General features: G+C 37.5%; 1 protein-coding gene across 1 annotated transcript in view; it reads right to left on the bottom strand.

The window, feature by feature from the left end:
- Positions 1-14,645, bottom strand: part of LOC134658697 (protein lap4) — a 122,471-nt gene that overhangs the window by 47,010 nt on the left and 60,816 nt on the right. The window contains exons 12-13 of the mRNA XM_063514352.1: positions 14,296-14,454; positions 9,720-9,792 (exon numbers count right to left, since the gene is read on the bottom strand). Of these exons, the coding sequence (XP_063370422.1) occupies positions 9,720-9,792; positions 14,296-14,454 (232 nt within the window). The remainder of the gene's footprint in view (positions 1-9,719; positions 9,793-14,295; positions 14,455-14,645) is intronic.

Below are 14,645 nucleotides of genomic sequence, written 5' to 3'. Positions count from 1 at the left end.
CATAGCATTTTATCCACAAGAGTGATAAAGTAATGTGATAAAAAAATTGAGTTGTTTCCTTATGTCGCCCAAAGAGAATATTTCGCCGGTGGAATTGACTTTTAAGTGATGATTTTGAATAATAAATGTTTAATACCTAGCGTTTATTTGTATTTCATTTGTAGTGTTTCATAGTAAGCATTCCTCGCGTTTGTGTGGTGAAAAATCTTGCGTTTTACTAGATAACAAAGTTTTTAACACGCGTAAGTACCTTGAAACCCTCGCAATGCTTGTGGTTCGATTTGGAAATCTTTCTCTTGCTCGGGTATCAATATTAGCACGAGGAAGGAAAGAATTGTAAGGAGTTAATCAACAACTTTAACCGCTTGTAAATCTATTCAATAAGCATATTTTATAGACGTAGTGAAAATCACAAACTAAAAGAGTTCCTGGGGTCAGATCTTAGAGCATGTATGGTCTAAGCATCAGATACCTAGCCGGTTATTACTTGATCTGTAAGGTAGGTATTTGACCTACTGTAAATTGTAATAAAATTGTTAGGGTTCATAAAGACTTAAGTAGGCACGTATTCATTTTAAAAGCACTAGGTATCTGGTCCTTTATATATTGACAAGATTTATGAGGCTCAATAAAATACCCATCGAAAGTTTCGACGACATTACATAATCCTATCTAGATATAACAAAAAAAAACAGATTACTATAAATTTAGTACCTACCAATTATTTTCAAAACAATATAAGTTATAAAACAGTTTAAAGTGTTAAATTTTAACTCTGATTATTTAGACTTTTAGACTAATACCTTTTGTTTAAATTGGAACACCCTTAGAATATATCTGTAACTGCTTTAAAAATTAATCTCAAGTAGTATCAAATTAATAGGTAACCTAACTAACCTTCGATGCAATATTTATGAGAGATCAAAGAAGGTAATCTCAATTAAAAGAGGAAAGTTACAACGTGGTGAACAGATTGTCGCTAATGCGCTGTATAATTAAAGTTGAATGATGAAGAAAATAAGAAAATGTTCAACACGGTGCGTGCAATCTGAAAAGCTTTGCGTATTTGCCGAGCAGGATATGCCTTTCAGCTTTCCAATTGAAGAAACCTTATAACCGGTGGTCCACATACTGCACTATGTTTCATATCATTAATTATATGCAAGGATGCCAATCAGATACGGCACGCTACGTAATGGATACTATCGCGACTACTTAATATCACACTGTAGCAAACATGCTTGAGAAAGGACAATTTTCACCGTGGTAACGTTTATGCATCTGCGATTTAAGTAACGGTTGTGGTGATGCAAATCTTGGGGCATGTCACACGATCTGGTTTACCGTTATTTTTTAGGTGGATACTAAAATTTATAGAAGTGCGTTTACAGCTATGCTATATTTTATAGTCTTGTACGATTCAGCTATCATAAAATTAGAATTTATTGTTTGTATGAATTATACGGACTCTTGGATTGGAGAGATGTAGCTTCAATGCAATAGGGGTAATGAGATTTGATTATTGATGTTATAGTTGTTGATTATTGTAAATCAAAAGCGGTCATGTACTATGGACCAATTCGTTTTTTTAACGGAATTTTAATTATAAACTAAAAATAAGGAGTCTTCCACAGATCAACTTTGGTACTAGGCGCTATGCATACATAAATAAAATAGATATTTCCTGATTTTTATTATAAAAAATCCCGGTTCAGGTACAATAAAATACGCATTTTGTAATTTATTATTGTATCTTCAAATGTGATACCTTTGTCAATATAATCTGAATATACAACAAAAGCAAAAGGTGATACGTCATACGGTAGACTCGGTGCAGTACTACCGTATTCATACTACACACCATAATCTAGACGTACCCGAGCAGTATATTAATATATGTATACCTAAGTTTTACAACAAATTTATAGTTTTACACTATCATGTTCGCAAGATATCGTGTTGTCGAGTCGCTTCAATAACTCATTTCACAGGTTCACTTTCGAAGTAAGTACGGGACCGCAGCGCGGATGTAAAACCACAGAACAGCTCCTAACGTTGATTGTTTGTATCGTACCTAGACCCCGCCACTGCTGTCGGACCCCAGGGCTGGCTGCGCTGAGCGAACTAAGCAAAACATATTGAATTGTAGATAATTTATTGTAAATTCTTAAAACACGTGCCTATACTTACTCATGTAATTTTAAGAAAGACACTTTACGTAGGTAAAAGTATAAATATTTACCGTCGGTGTATAAAAATTGCTTGTATCCAATTAAAACGACAACCCTAGCTTGCTGACTGTCATGGGAGTACAATAGGAGAAATTCAAGCTAGGGATTACCAAGTATTTGATTTGCATTTGATTGATTTACGCAGATGAAATGAATTAGAGAGGGCTTGACTGACACAAAAGGCGAGATAAAGGTGAGTCCGATTTAAGATTACTCGTCCGAGATAAAATGCCAACGTGAAGCTAATAGATGTAGCTGATGTACCTGCATCCAAACTACGGAACTAAAAATAGTAAAAGTTTGACGTAACTATTAGGTTGGGAATTATAATTAACTAATAAATAAAGAGCTGTAAGGCCAAAAGACAATATCATCAACTTTCACGACGACGTCAATAAAACGTCAAACGGATAATGTAAAAAGTTAACGAATCTGATTACGTTATTTATTATAAAATAACTATGCAATACTAAATTACAATTCACTTGGCAGAAGAGAAATCTTGACACCAATAGACGAACAGTATCAGTTTAAAGTATGGTTTTGCCTCAGGATCAGTGCAAGGCGGTGGCTATAATCTAATAGTAATGTATTAGGTGGCACAGGTGAAGGCAGGCTCAAGTAGGCCGTTGTTATTATAATAAAGCCTGTGGGTTCACAGTGCCAATCGTGGCCGGCTCCTCTCTATCGGGCATCGGCGCACGACGCACGACCGCGACGCACGCGCTTCCCGCGGAGCCGCACGTCGCCGCGCCGTCCGAACGAACCTCATCCGTTACAATTTATTATCCCGCAAGCCTGAACAACTGATCTCGTTATTACTTTCTATCTGATAACCGTCAATAGAATAAAATTACTATACAGCGATAAGTTTTGTTAATAATGGTATCGTTAGCGACGGAATATTATATCAGCATCGTTTATCATGAACAATCTTATAATAAAAAAAGTAATGCGACGCGAACTTTCCAAAGACTGAAAGTTGACATAAGAAATAGAAGACAAGTACCGTCATTGTTGCGCCATGAATAGGTGCATTACACATGTACCTATTATGCCATATACAGCCATAACACATCAGATTGAATCGGTATGCCAAAAAGACGCCTATTAATTTGCGAACGGCCTTCAAAACACAACCGGTATCCAGAATAACTTTTACGGACTCTTATCGTACCACATCACATACCAAAAAGATTGCATCAAATATATCAAGCGGAACGAAACATAGCGGTAACGACTACTTTTTATTCTATAAAGCGTATTAAACTAACGAATATTGAAGGAAATTACATGTATAAAACTATAATAACAACACAACAGTGGCTTTCACTTGCAACAAAAGAAATGTGGGATAAAAATAGCACAGCGGAATGTCATGTCACGCAAGTGCCTTACTTGCTTTAAAGGTGAACTCCATCATCGAACACATGATGCCGCGCACAGCTGATTTCGTGACTGCCATGTTTAGAAAATCTTTTTTTAAATAAAAAAATACAAATGATGCACGACTTTATGATATTACACTTTGAATTCAGGTTTTATTGTAGAAGGTTTATGTATCGCAGCGCGGTGCGTAGAGTACTGAACACGGGCGGGACCTGCACCTGATATCGGCTTGGTTCAGTAGAGCGCACCAGTAAACTCGGGAGAGAGTGCCTGCTGCAGCTATTGTTGTCCGTCCCGAGGGAGGGTTGGCCTAGCTCTCGTCCTACTTACACCTATTATAACTTGACCTACACATGTGTCACGATCTCATTTTAATTCGGAACCCTTATAGATTCGTCATGTCTGTCTGTCTGTCTGTCCGTCTGTCTGTCCGTCCGTATGTCACAGCCACTTTTCTCCGAAACTATAAGAACTATACTGTTGAAACTTGGTAAGTAGATGTATTCTGTGAACCGCATTAAGATTTTCACACAAAAATAGAAAAAAAAACAATAAATTTTTGGGGTTCCCCATACTTCGAACTGAAACTCAAAATTTTTTTTTTCATCAAACCTATACGTGTGGGGTATCTATGGATAGGTCTTCAAAAATGATATTGAGGTTTCTAATATCATTTTTTTCTAAACTGAATAGTTTGCGCGAGAGACACTTCCAAAGTGGTAAAATGTGTGTCCCCCCCCCCCTGTAACTTCTAAAATAAGAGAATGATAAAACTAAAAAAAATATATGATGTACATTACCATGTAAACTTCCACCGAAAATTGGTTTGAACGAGATCTAGTAAGTAGTTTTTTTTTATACGTCTTAAATCGCCTAAATACGGAACCCTTCATGGGCGAGTCCGACTCGCACTTGGCCGCTTTTTATATTTCGCTTACAACGTGAGTAGCAATTGACACATCCGTGTATAATTTCGTTGGTTATTCTAAATAAATACAACTGCAATGGGCTTAGATTATTCAACAAATTATTGATCATAAACAAGGGCTTTAAAGTGTAGGCCTCACAAATTAATGTTCAAACTAGCTTTCTAAGAGAAATTCAGCATGAAATAAATATTTAAATACCTATGTGCAATGCCACTGAACTCGTTAAATCGAAAATAGCTTTATATCGTTAGAATACAAGTTATTCATTTACATACCGACTGTACATGTAAACGAAGTTCATGCTTCCAAAGAAACGTCAATTGGTAAGACTAGTAAGGGAAGACTTTTCATTCTTAGAAAAAAACTGATACTACGAATAAAGTTGAGCATTTAAATAATTCAAGTTAATAGGACATGTTTAATGAGATTTAGCGATTTAACATACCGTAACCGTGAACAATAGCCTGGTCACTGATGCGGACCCTTCTTGGCCCGGACCTCGCGGGCAGAGTGTAGAGGCCTGGCTCCTGCACGTTTCGATACTGCGGGTACAGCGGAGTGCGAGGTAGCGTGCCGTAAATTTGAGCAGCCGGATCACTAACGTACACACTTTGGTATCGCGGTACAACATGTCCATCGGAATTTTGATGCCCGGGATTATAAGATCTGACCGGCTGAGTGTAATCTATGTACGGGTTCCTGCGATCATGGAATCCATTTCCGTTGTAATTCTCTTGTGGGTGATTTAAAGCTTGCAGGCTTTGCGTCGGATATCCCCTTTGATTAGGCTGTCGTCGGTACTTGTCGAGAATATCGAAAGATCTGTTGTGGGGCGGTCTGAAGCGGTCTGTAGCAAATATTTCACTGACAGGTAACTGTTGGCTGTTGTTGCTTGCGTTGCTGCGGTTGCTTCTGTTACTACTTCTTGCACTATTTCGACTTAGTGAACCATCACCGCGAATACTTAACTTTACTTCTAATCTTTTATCTTTCATGTTGTTGTTATTTTACACTTTCCACTATCTTTTAAAAAGTAATTAGATGAGCTAAATATGGATTAAGACATGATCATCTTTGACATTTAAAGTGCCGCTATTCGAGGCGCTGTCTAACATAACAACAAATTAATTATAACTTACGGCGACTATTGCACAACAAAGTAACGTATCAGGCTGAAGAAAGTTAATGGCATTTACAACGCTCTTCATGAGCGATGAGTAATGACCCCTGGTGTATTAGTAAATAATCACAAGCCCGAAAGCACGCTCGCCGTTGTCAGTCTTAATTGAGGCTGAGGTACAAAGTTAACCGAAACACGATTTTTAGACAAAGGCACTGCTGCCAATTCCCGGCGAACCAAACCGGTCTAGACAAGTAACAATAATAATTCAAAAGGGAGAAAATTCATCGAAATATATCGTGAGGCTAATCAATTACGTTTCCCCGCATACATAAAACCTGCTGACATAGTTAATTGCCCTATTATTCTTTTACGGCAAGAGGTTTTTATTACATGTAACCTGAATAAGAAAGTCTAGATCCCAACTAATTTAAAAATCCATATTTATACCAATAGTTACATAGGGAGACGGACACAGACAAGACTTTTCGTGAACCGGTTAAAATGAGCACGACTTTTGAACACGCAATTTTTGGAGGGAAGCGTTTGTCTGCCGTCAGAAATAAGCTAAAATCACGCAATCACTGAATCGAAATAATTTAACATTTAAATGTTTATCTTCCAGTCAATTCGATTTACACAGTTTACATCCAACTGCCTAGTGAACCAAGCGGCGTTCAACTGAGGGAGTAACGATTCGCATTATTATTGGGACTGATATGTCGTCAGTTTAATATTTAGTATCTCGAGCTCGAACAAACAAGAGTATTCAATTCCCTAAAGATACGAGGATAGTCAGTAGCTATTGTTTGCTAATATGTAGTAAAGTTTTATAGGTTCAATATGTGTGGCACGTGCTAGGATGTACTTGTGTACTTGAACAAAATCGTTACCTTGTGTTTCACAGCATTACTAGGGCAAGGCTAAATTAAACAGACACACTGCTAACGTAAAATTCCCCGATGGTTACATTTGCACTATACCACGGGCATATATGTATCCAATTAAAATGGCGCGATCCTTAACTATTAGAACCCAAAACCTATTCGTGTGTGTGCTCTATTGTAATTGCCTAAAGCTTTATTAAAATGCTTAAGAAGAAAAAATATAAAAACTTTAACGAAGAACTAATATACAGATGTATGTACAAGTTAATAAAATCAAATTAGAGACACCAAACCGCACGCATAAGGAAAAGCGTACCGAATAGGTATGTGTCAGAGAGGATAAGAAATATGATCTTAATCTGCTATCAGATGGGCGTAAAGTGCAAACGTTTCGTAACGATGTGTGTTATAGTGTTGGGAAACAAGTTACTGCTTGTGAATCAACAGGTACTTTTTTTATCTAAGAATGACCACAGCGGCGTGCAACCGAGCGTAGTTCAACAAAAGCTTGTTAGCATAGGACCTCCGAAATGAACAGAGGACTTCCTTGATCCAAGCGTGGGAAAGCTGACTTAAGACATGATTTCTAATTTAAATCCGAGAAATCTTACTTTTATTTATGTTTATAGAATCATGAAAGAACGAAATATTTTTTTAGTACATAATAAAATAGGTACTATTAGAATCCATTCTGTAGAAATCACATATATTTAGGAATATTTCATATCAATAAACATTTACATAATATCAATAAATCACCAATGCTTTGTGAGAAAAGAAATCGCATTAGTAATAATCAATAACTTCACTGGCGATTCCTTTGTCAATGTTAACAAGAGCGCGTTACAGACTGGTGGTCCTGGTGGTAGATTTTACGTCATATATTTTATTACCGGATTTTTTATACCTTTGCTAACCAATGCCAATTGCTGCGTTTGCAAGCACAGTGAAAGTCAGGTCATGTAAGAAAAAGGAACCCTCAATTTAAAAGGAAATAGACCACATCAACGCTTCCGCAATACAAGGTAACGATGGAAAGAAAATGGCAATGTACACTGTACAGTCCGTTTGTCACCGAAGAGTATGTCATGCTGTGTTTACCAGTACGGCACACTAACGACATAACAATAACTGAGCTTGACCTTCATACGTCGTCGTAGGTGCGAGGTTTCTAGCAAAGCGTAATACATATTGTCTTATATTGTTTTGTGCTACGCAAGGATGAAATACTCAAGAAATTAAACACTTTGATTTGTTTTTAACACTTAACCGGTACAAAACACCACCGCACATTTAACAACCGTCACAAAATAAAAACACAGACTAACATCTCGGTTTTGATCAGACGTAGGTATGCAAACCGAGAATGAATCATTCACTGGCAACGTATCACTTGGTTACACATCACCTAGTTCCTACACAAGTGAGTTGTGTGTCACGCGCTACAGGCTGTCGTATATTATTTTCGCTAGTTAGGGTTGGAATCAGGTACAAACGGCACAGGTGGAACGAATACTGCGGGGTTTCATTCAGCGGAGCGAAATGGCACGCCGAGCGCGGTAGATAAGCTGATAACAACGCGATAGCTCCTTTGAACCGAGAATGTCAAAGATATGTATACATTTTTCGACGTCTTACAGGGGAATAAGGTACAAAAATGTTAAATTGTCTTTGATACCGATCACAACGGACGCAAATATTCGTGAGCAATCCTTAACACGGCAATCAGTATCAGGAAGCAGCACTGAACAAACCTACTTGAAGTTTATTTTAAGAACAGCTGTATTTATGTGAACAGGATTGAGCTTCTAACTTTATGGTGCATGTCGTCTGATGTTTAAGATCAAGGGCCTTCAAAACCGATTGCAGCATAAGAAAATAATGAGTTTTAAATTTATGTTTGTATGAGAGTGACTTGTGAGTAGGTATGTATTCTTTGACACGCTTTATAACTCAAATAGCTAGACTGCATTGTGTAGACGTCTGTTGTGTAAATGTGTAGCCGGGAAACGATTCCGGTTCGTTACAGCCAAATATCATAATGTCCTTCTACATATTTTACTAAATCTCAAATTGTCTTAGTTCCAAAATGCCTAAATTCCCAAAATGACTTATAATACAATAAAATGTCATAATAACATTTATACATTACATCCGATATCCAAATTGTATAGTTGGTAGAATTAACAATAACTTCAAATACCGAATTATTATTAAGACTGAAAGTGAAAATGCATTAGTTTCATAATTACCTACCAAAATTCAAAAAAGCCTTTTGTTGACAGGCCCAAAGATCAAAATGACACTGTCTCATAGTACCTAAAATTGTAACCACGCAGTATTTTTAGTGTTACGTATTTATAAATGTATAGAATAAAAATAGTAACAAGACGAAAATTGGGATGCCGTTGATAATTAATTTAATTACTCATTGCTTAAAAACTGTAAACTACAACATAATTTTAAATATTTTCCATAGATACTGAGTTTTAGATATTTTGACAATGTGACGTTTTTGTACCTATCTAGTTAATTTGAGTTTTAGACATTTTATTATTTCTGATTTAGATATTTCTGAAGTTAATTGGATTAAAGTTCTATTATCTCGGAAATCACGGAACTTTTAAACGTAGGTATAAGTCCATTTTCTGGACCGTCTTATGGTGCTTCGTCAAGACGGTATTTTATTTAAGTATGCATTAAGGGATAAACCAAGTGATGACTACGAAGCACAACTGTCCATGACTCAGCTCTTAGCGGCAGTATGACACTCACACAGGCTAAGAGAAAACAAACAGATCAAATTGAGTTCGAGAGCTAAATACATTTCTCTCAAAAATAAAGAGATGGTGCATTGTGACGCGAGAGTGACGGCTCGATCGAGTCCGATTTACTTGCGCTCGTGATCGTTAGACGACCCCGCATGGTCACGACCGTGTAAAATAATGTCGCGGGCATGCACTAATCCATGGGCAGAGCGTGCACTACCGGAAGATTGGCACACGTTATCTAGTACAGGTGGATTTCAAACCAGGACGTAGTTTAAGGACCCAAAGCCACAAAAGCTCAACATTGACCGAGGTTACAACCCACAATTACACAATTAAAATTGCATGGTTGGAATCCTTTTTACTAAACCAAGTTTTACTATTCTAGAACTCACCATCAGGCATATCTTCAACATTTTCATCGTCGTCAGTCTTCTGGCCCTCTTGAAGCTCTCTTTTTTTGATGGCCTGTAAAATTAATGTTATTTAAGGCCCATTCCAAACTCTTATCTTCGAATAGAGAACATGCCAAGTGATTTCGACAAATTGAATTTCGTTTAATAATGAGCTTTGTTAATATGGAATGATCATAATATCACAGTACACAAGCGAGGTAAGCCAAACAAAATGCAATCAAATCTAAATTGAAATCTCGTGCTGAATGTCGCCGTATCACGTCTACGCATCTCACCCGGGCGAGCCATCCTCCTGCCGCTTTCAAACACCTCATTTTAATAAGCACCGATAGCAAACACTTCAGTAATTGCCGGTTGTTTATAGCAGATTTATTTAACACTACACTAGTATTGAGAAAGCGGCACTTCACTTATCGATTAATCTCGGTACACGAAGCATTGTTACGAGTTGGTTCGGCACGATGCGGAGCAGTCATTTCTGCGCTCGCGGAGGGTCTACCGAGCGAGCTGCGGCGGAGCCGAGGGCCGGCGCGCACCAGCCCGGAACACCGCACCACTCCAGCAATTACCCACGGTTGGGTCGTGCTTACAGAAACGGAGCGATTTGTAACAAGATTTACACTTAAGATTTATATTTGTTCTATGTTTTGTTTTGGTTCTCAGTGCAAAAGTAGGAAAGCTTCGCGATAAGAAACCGCTTGGCCTAAAGGAGTACACTGAGGATTTTCGAAGCTTATTTTTAACAAGCGTGTATGTTACCCGCTGCGCTGATCGCTTTGTATTAATATGTTCGTAGGCGAAGTGTGCAAGAAGCAGGTCTCACGGCGCTATTGTTTCTGCGATTCACCGTCTTACAACAAATTTCGACGCGGCCAGTGAGTCCGCTTTTACCTCTCCGTGCACTATTACTTATTTACTTTGAGTTTAACACCGGTACTATTTGAATGGATAGCTCACGATTCTATCTGCAATAATTGTATCATGAAACGTTAATTACATTAACCTTTGCAAGATATACATTATGTACCACGGTATATATACACGGATGCGGCTAAGCAAGCTTCCAAGTTTAGTAACTTTTACTCCTTTTACATAGCTTACGTAAGCTCAGTTATTACATAAGTTAATATTTAATTATTAATACAGAATTCGTTCCAGTGATTATGTAAACTGAATAATAGTGATAACAGAACGCCTTAAAATTTCAGTGTTTACTTTCTCTTTTATCTAAAATAACAATACACGTAGCTAGCACACGCTTTTTCCATGTCTAAGTGCCTGTGATATGTGGGATTTTTGATTAGATGGAACAATTTGACAGATATCTACCTATTTAAACTGATACACAATATTCTCTAGGTAACCATAAATAGGAACACCTAGATCCCGTAAAGTTAGAGCAGCATAGTTAAAAACCTATACGGTAGGTACCTACTTATTTGAATGATGGTTTCCCTCGTTAGAAACTTTTATCAAACGGCAACAGCAGAAATGAACGTTGAAGCCGTATGATAAGCCACTGATTGCAAAGAAGGGAAATTATGCCGGAAACGAATTGACATTCGCAGATATCCTTTAAATGAAGTGATACGTTCGTTAGATAACTCGCAGCGTAGAAGTAGGATCCGGTTTGACTGTACACTCGTACAGCATATGATAAATGATTCTAAAATGCGACTCTCAGTGTGAAATGCGTTCAACGTGTAATGTCTGCCATTACTCAACACAAAGAAAGGTTAATTAATCAGACAGTTAATTACGACATGGGAGGCAACAATAATTATAAGAGCTTTCATGCGCATGCAATATTAATTTGTTAGAAAATTACTGTAATGAAGCATAATGTGTATGTTAGTGCAATTTACAAGAATATGCCATAAAAGTACAGTAATAGCATTCGAGTGCGCTAGACCCCAGACTGAAAGGCTATAATTTTGTATTCATTCATGTGATAATTTCAAGGTATAGTAAGTTACCTACTCTATGATAGGAACTCCTTGGTGTACGGTCTAGCTGTGCCCTTCAAACAGCTCCCTAACGAGCGAAACCTAGTTCGCAAATACTCTCACGAAGATGGATGTCTTGAGTTATCTAGCCACATATATTACCGTCAAGTTAGAGCGCTTTACGTCTCTTTGATAAACAGATACATTTGCTTCACGTATCTGTACGTTTGCTCTATTAATGCTCCCACCATTACCGTTTATTTTCTCAAGAGCGTCTCATTAACACGGTAGTGACATCTAGTATGAATAGGGTAAGTGTAAGTTCAATTAACATCATTTGGGCGCCATCTCATGTTCTCGCAAGGAAACGTCACTTGTATTTACAATGTGGGATATGGCGAGCTATTCATTCTGCTCATTAGTTATACCACTATCATTAGTGCCCGTGGGCGTAGCTTTACACGTTGAGAAACTGAATAACTTTGTTATCCATATTCAACGATCTTAAATAAATTATATGAGATGCATATACAGACAAAGGTCCTAATTATGTCTTAAAAACATCAATAACAGATGGCGTGATGAAGCGCTGCATGTTGCTTGTAGGGAATACTAACATCCAGCATATAAACAACGTGTAATGGAGCTACGAGTAACAGCACTAGTTACACTGAGCCGCATGCACTCGATGACTCGACACAGACCCAGATTTACCACATAATACTAGGCCAGATACATCATTACCAAAATTAATCATAAGAATTGTCTAACAAATACTAACTTTAATAAATAACAATTGACAAAGGAAACATTGATGGCTATTGTATTATTGGCGAGGCAAAAATTCTTCCTACTTATTGCAATACTAACGCGAATTAATCATTGTTATAAGTTTAAATTCTGTGGGAAGCGATAGCCTCGAAAGTGACATCAAGCAATAAGTAATTAATAGGTTCTTAAGACTTATAACCATCCATACGCGTCGTGTGGACAGTAAAAAAAAGTTATCATCGCCTTAAGTGTAATATCTAAGTAAAATCTTTGCAATAATTCGTTACGATTACTATGTTAGATATGGGTGTCAATTTACGGTAGTCATAATATATAGACCCACGTAATCATTATCTGAGCGTTTTCCAAAAAAAATTACATTTCATTCATGTCTTCCAAATATTGACTTCTTGGGTTCATTTTACTCAGAATCATTTGTACATTCACGCCTCATACATGAAGAAAATTAGTCCCAAATTTTTGTATGAAAAAATATTTTTCCAGTGCGTCACGTTCATACAAATAAAAAAATCATTCATACAAAAATGTGACAATCTGGAAAGGAAATCTTGGGACACATTTTTTCATGTATGAGGCGTGAATGTAGAAATGATTCTGAGTAAAATGAGCCCAAGAAGTCTGAAAAATGTACATTTTTTTTTTGAAAACGCTCATCTACGGTCTATCGGTTACATGTTTACACGTAGGATTTATTTTTACGAACGTGTGAAATTAAGTATTTTCCAACATAACTGCCCTCATGAATTTGTTTAAATGTAATTTCTTTCACTTCATTGAGTTTTCTACTTAATTTAAGCAGCAACATAATTTACGTTAAAAAGTTTGTAAAACTGCCAAATATTTGCCGTATGTATTAAAAAGTAAAAATTAGATAATTTTTGAAATCGAACTATTGGAATCGGCTCCAAATGGCTTTCGAAATATGGCCGACTATAGCAACAACCCGCCTAATGGGTTGTCTGGGTTCTGAGCAAGTTACGAGCGCCAAATAGACTGGTTCCTGGCAGTGAATGTATTAATTTCAACCGTCATCAATTTAACACCTTAAAAAGAAGGTAAAATTAGACCTAAAAACAAATTAAAAGTAACAAAAAAATATTAAAAATGTATGTATTCTATTTCAGCGTCATGGCTTGCCATGGCATAATGCTGAGTGGGGATCCTGTTTAGCATCTAGTTTGTGTTGTATGTGTTATTTTAAAGTATTGTCCAATGTTTTTAAAATATTAAATAAATGTATTTTTTTTTCTTTCTTTATTTGAAACTCCAAGCTCAGGGAGGTTGCGTTGTTACTTATAACTTAGTTCCTAAAGCCTCTGGTCTCCATCCTAAAATAAGCTTTCTAATACTTATGTCATTGATAACTGATAAGCAATACTTTTGAGCACAATCTAACGTCAGGAAGTGATTCCAATCTTCTAATTTAGCTTCCAATCGCCTCTCACTAACATGGGTGGGTTGGTGCGAAGTTAGCTGCTCCAGGTCCACTTATTCGATTTGAATATTATTTAAACCAGCATTTTCTAATAATAACGTTAGACTACCTCGATAAGCACTGAAATATCCCCGAAAATGGCATAAATAATACATACTCAGATCACATCGAGTAGTACCGGAGCAACTAACAACTTTCGGACCAACCATAGTATATACAAACACGGCAAATTAAATATCTAATTGCTTGTAAAAAGAGTATAAAAGTTCGAAACTACTTGTACAGAAATGCCTAAACTATTAGTATAAACAAATTTATAGAGGATTTTGGTTGATGCACCCGGCCCATGGTGATACATCTGTTCGGTCGGTGTCACTCGCACCTGAGCGATGAGGTCTCTGGCGCGGCCCGCGTCCATCTGGTTGACGCGTTTGTTCTTGAGGTGGTGCGGCGTGTCGCGGCGGTGCAGCCGGCCGCCCGCCTCCGCCGGCGCGGCACGCTCGCGCACGCCAGCCCGCCACGCCACTCGCCTGGTACCTCTCTGCCCAACCCATACAACCCAATGATTTATAACTCAAGATAGGTTATAGGCGTTCCAAAATTGAAGCGCTTAACTTGTGACAAATTGGACAAGTTTCCTTTAGTCGCGGCTGGACAAGCGAGGAATGTGCACGTGCTAACGAGCTCCCGCACACCGAAACAGAAAGGGTCGACCTTATGTTTAACAACGAG

The sequence above is a fragment of the Cydia amplana genome, chromosome 2, assembly GCF_948474715.1.
Source record: "Cydia amplana chromosome 2, ilCydAmpl1.1, whole genome shotgun sequence".
NCBI classification, from domain to species: Eukaryota; Metazoa; Arthropoda; class Insecta; order Lepidoptera; family Tortricidae; genus Cydia; species Cydia amplana.
The sequence above is the reverse complement of the archived record's forward strand: the minus strand, read 5'-3'. Positions and strand labels throughout refer to the sequence as shown.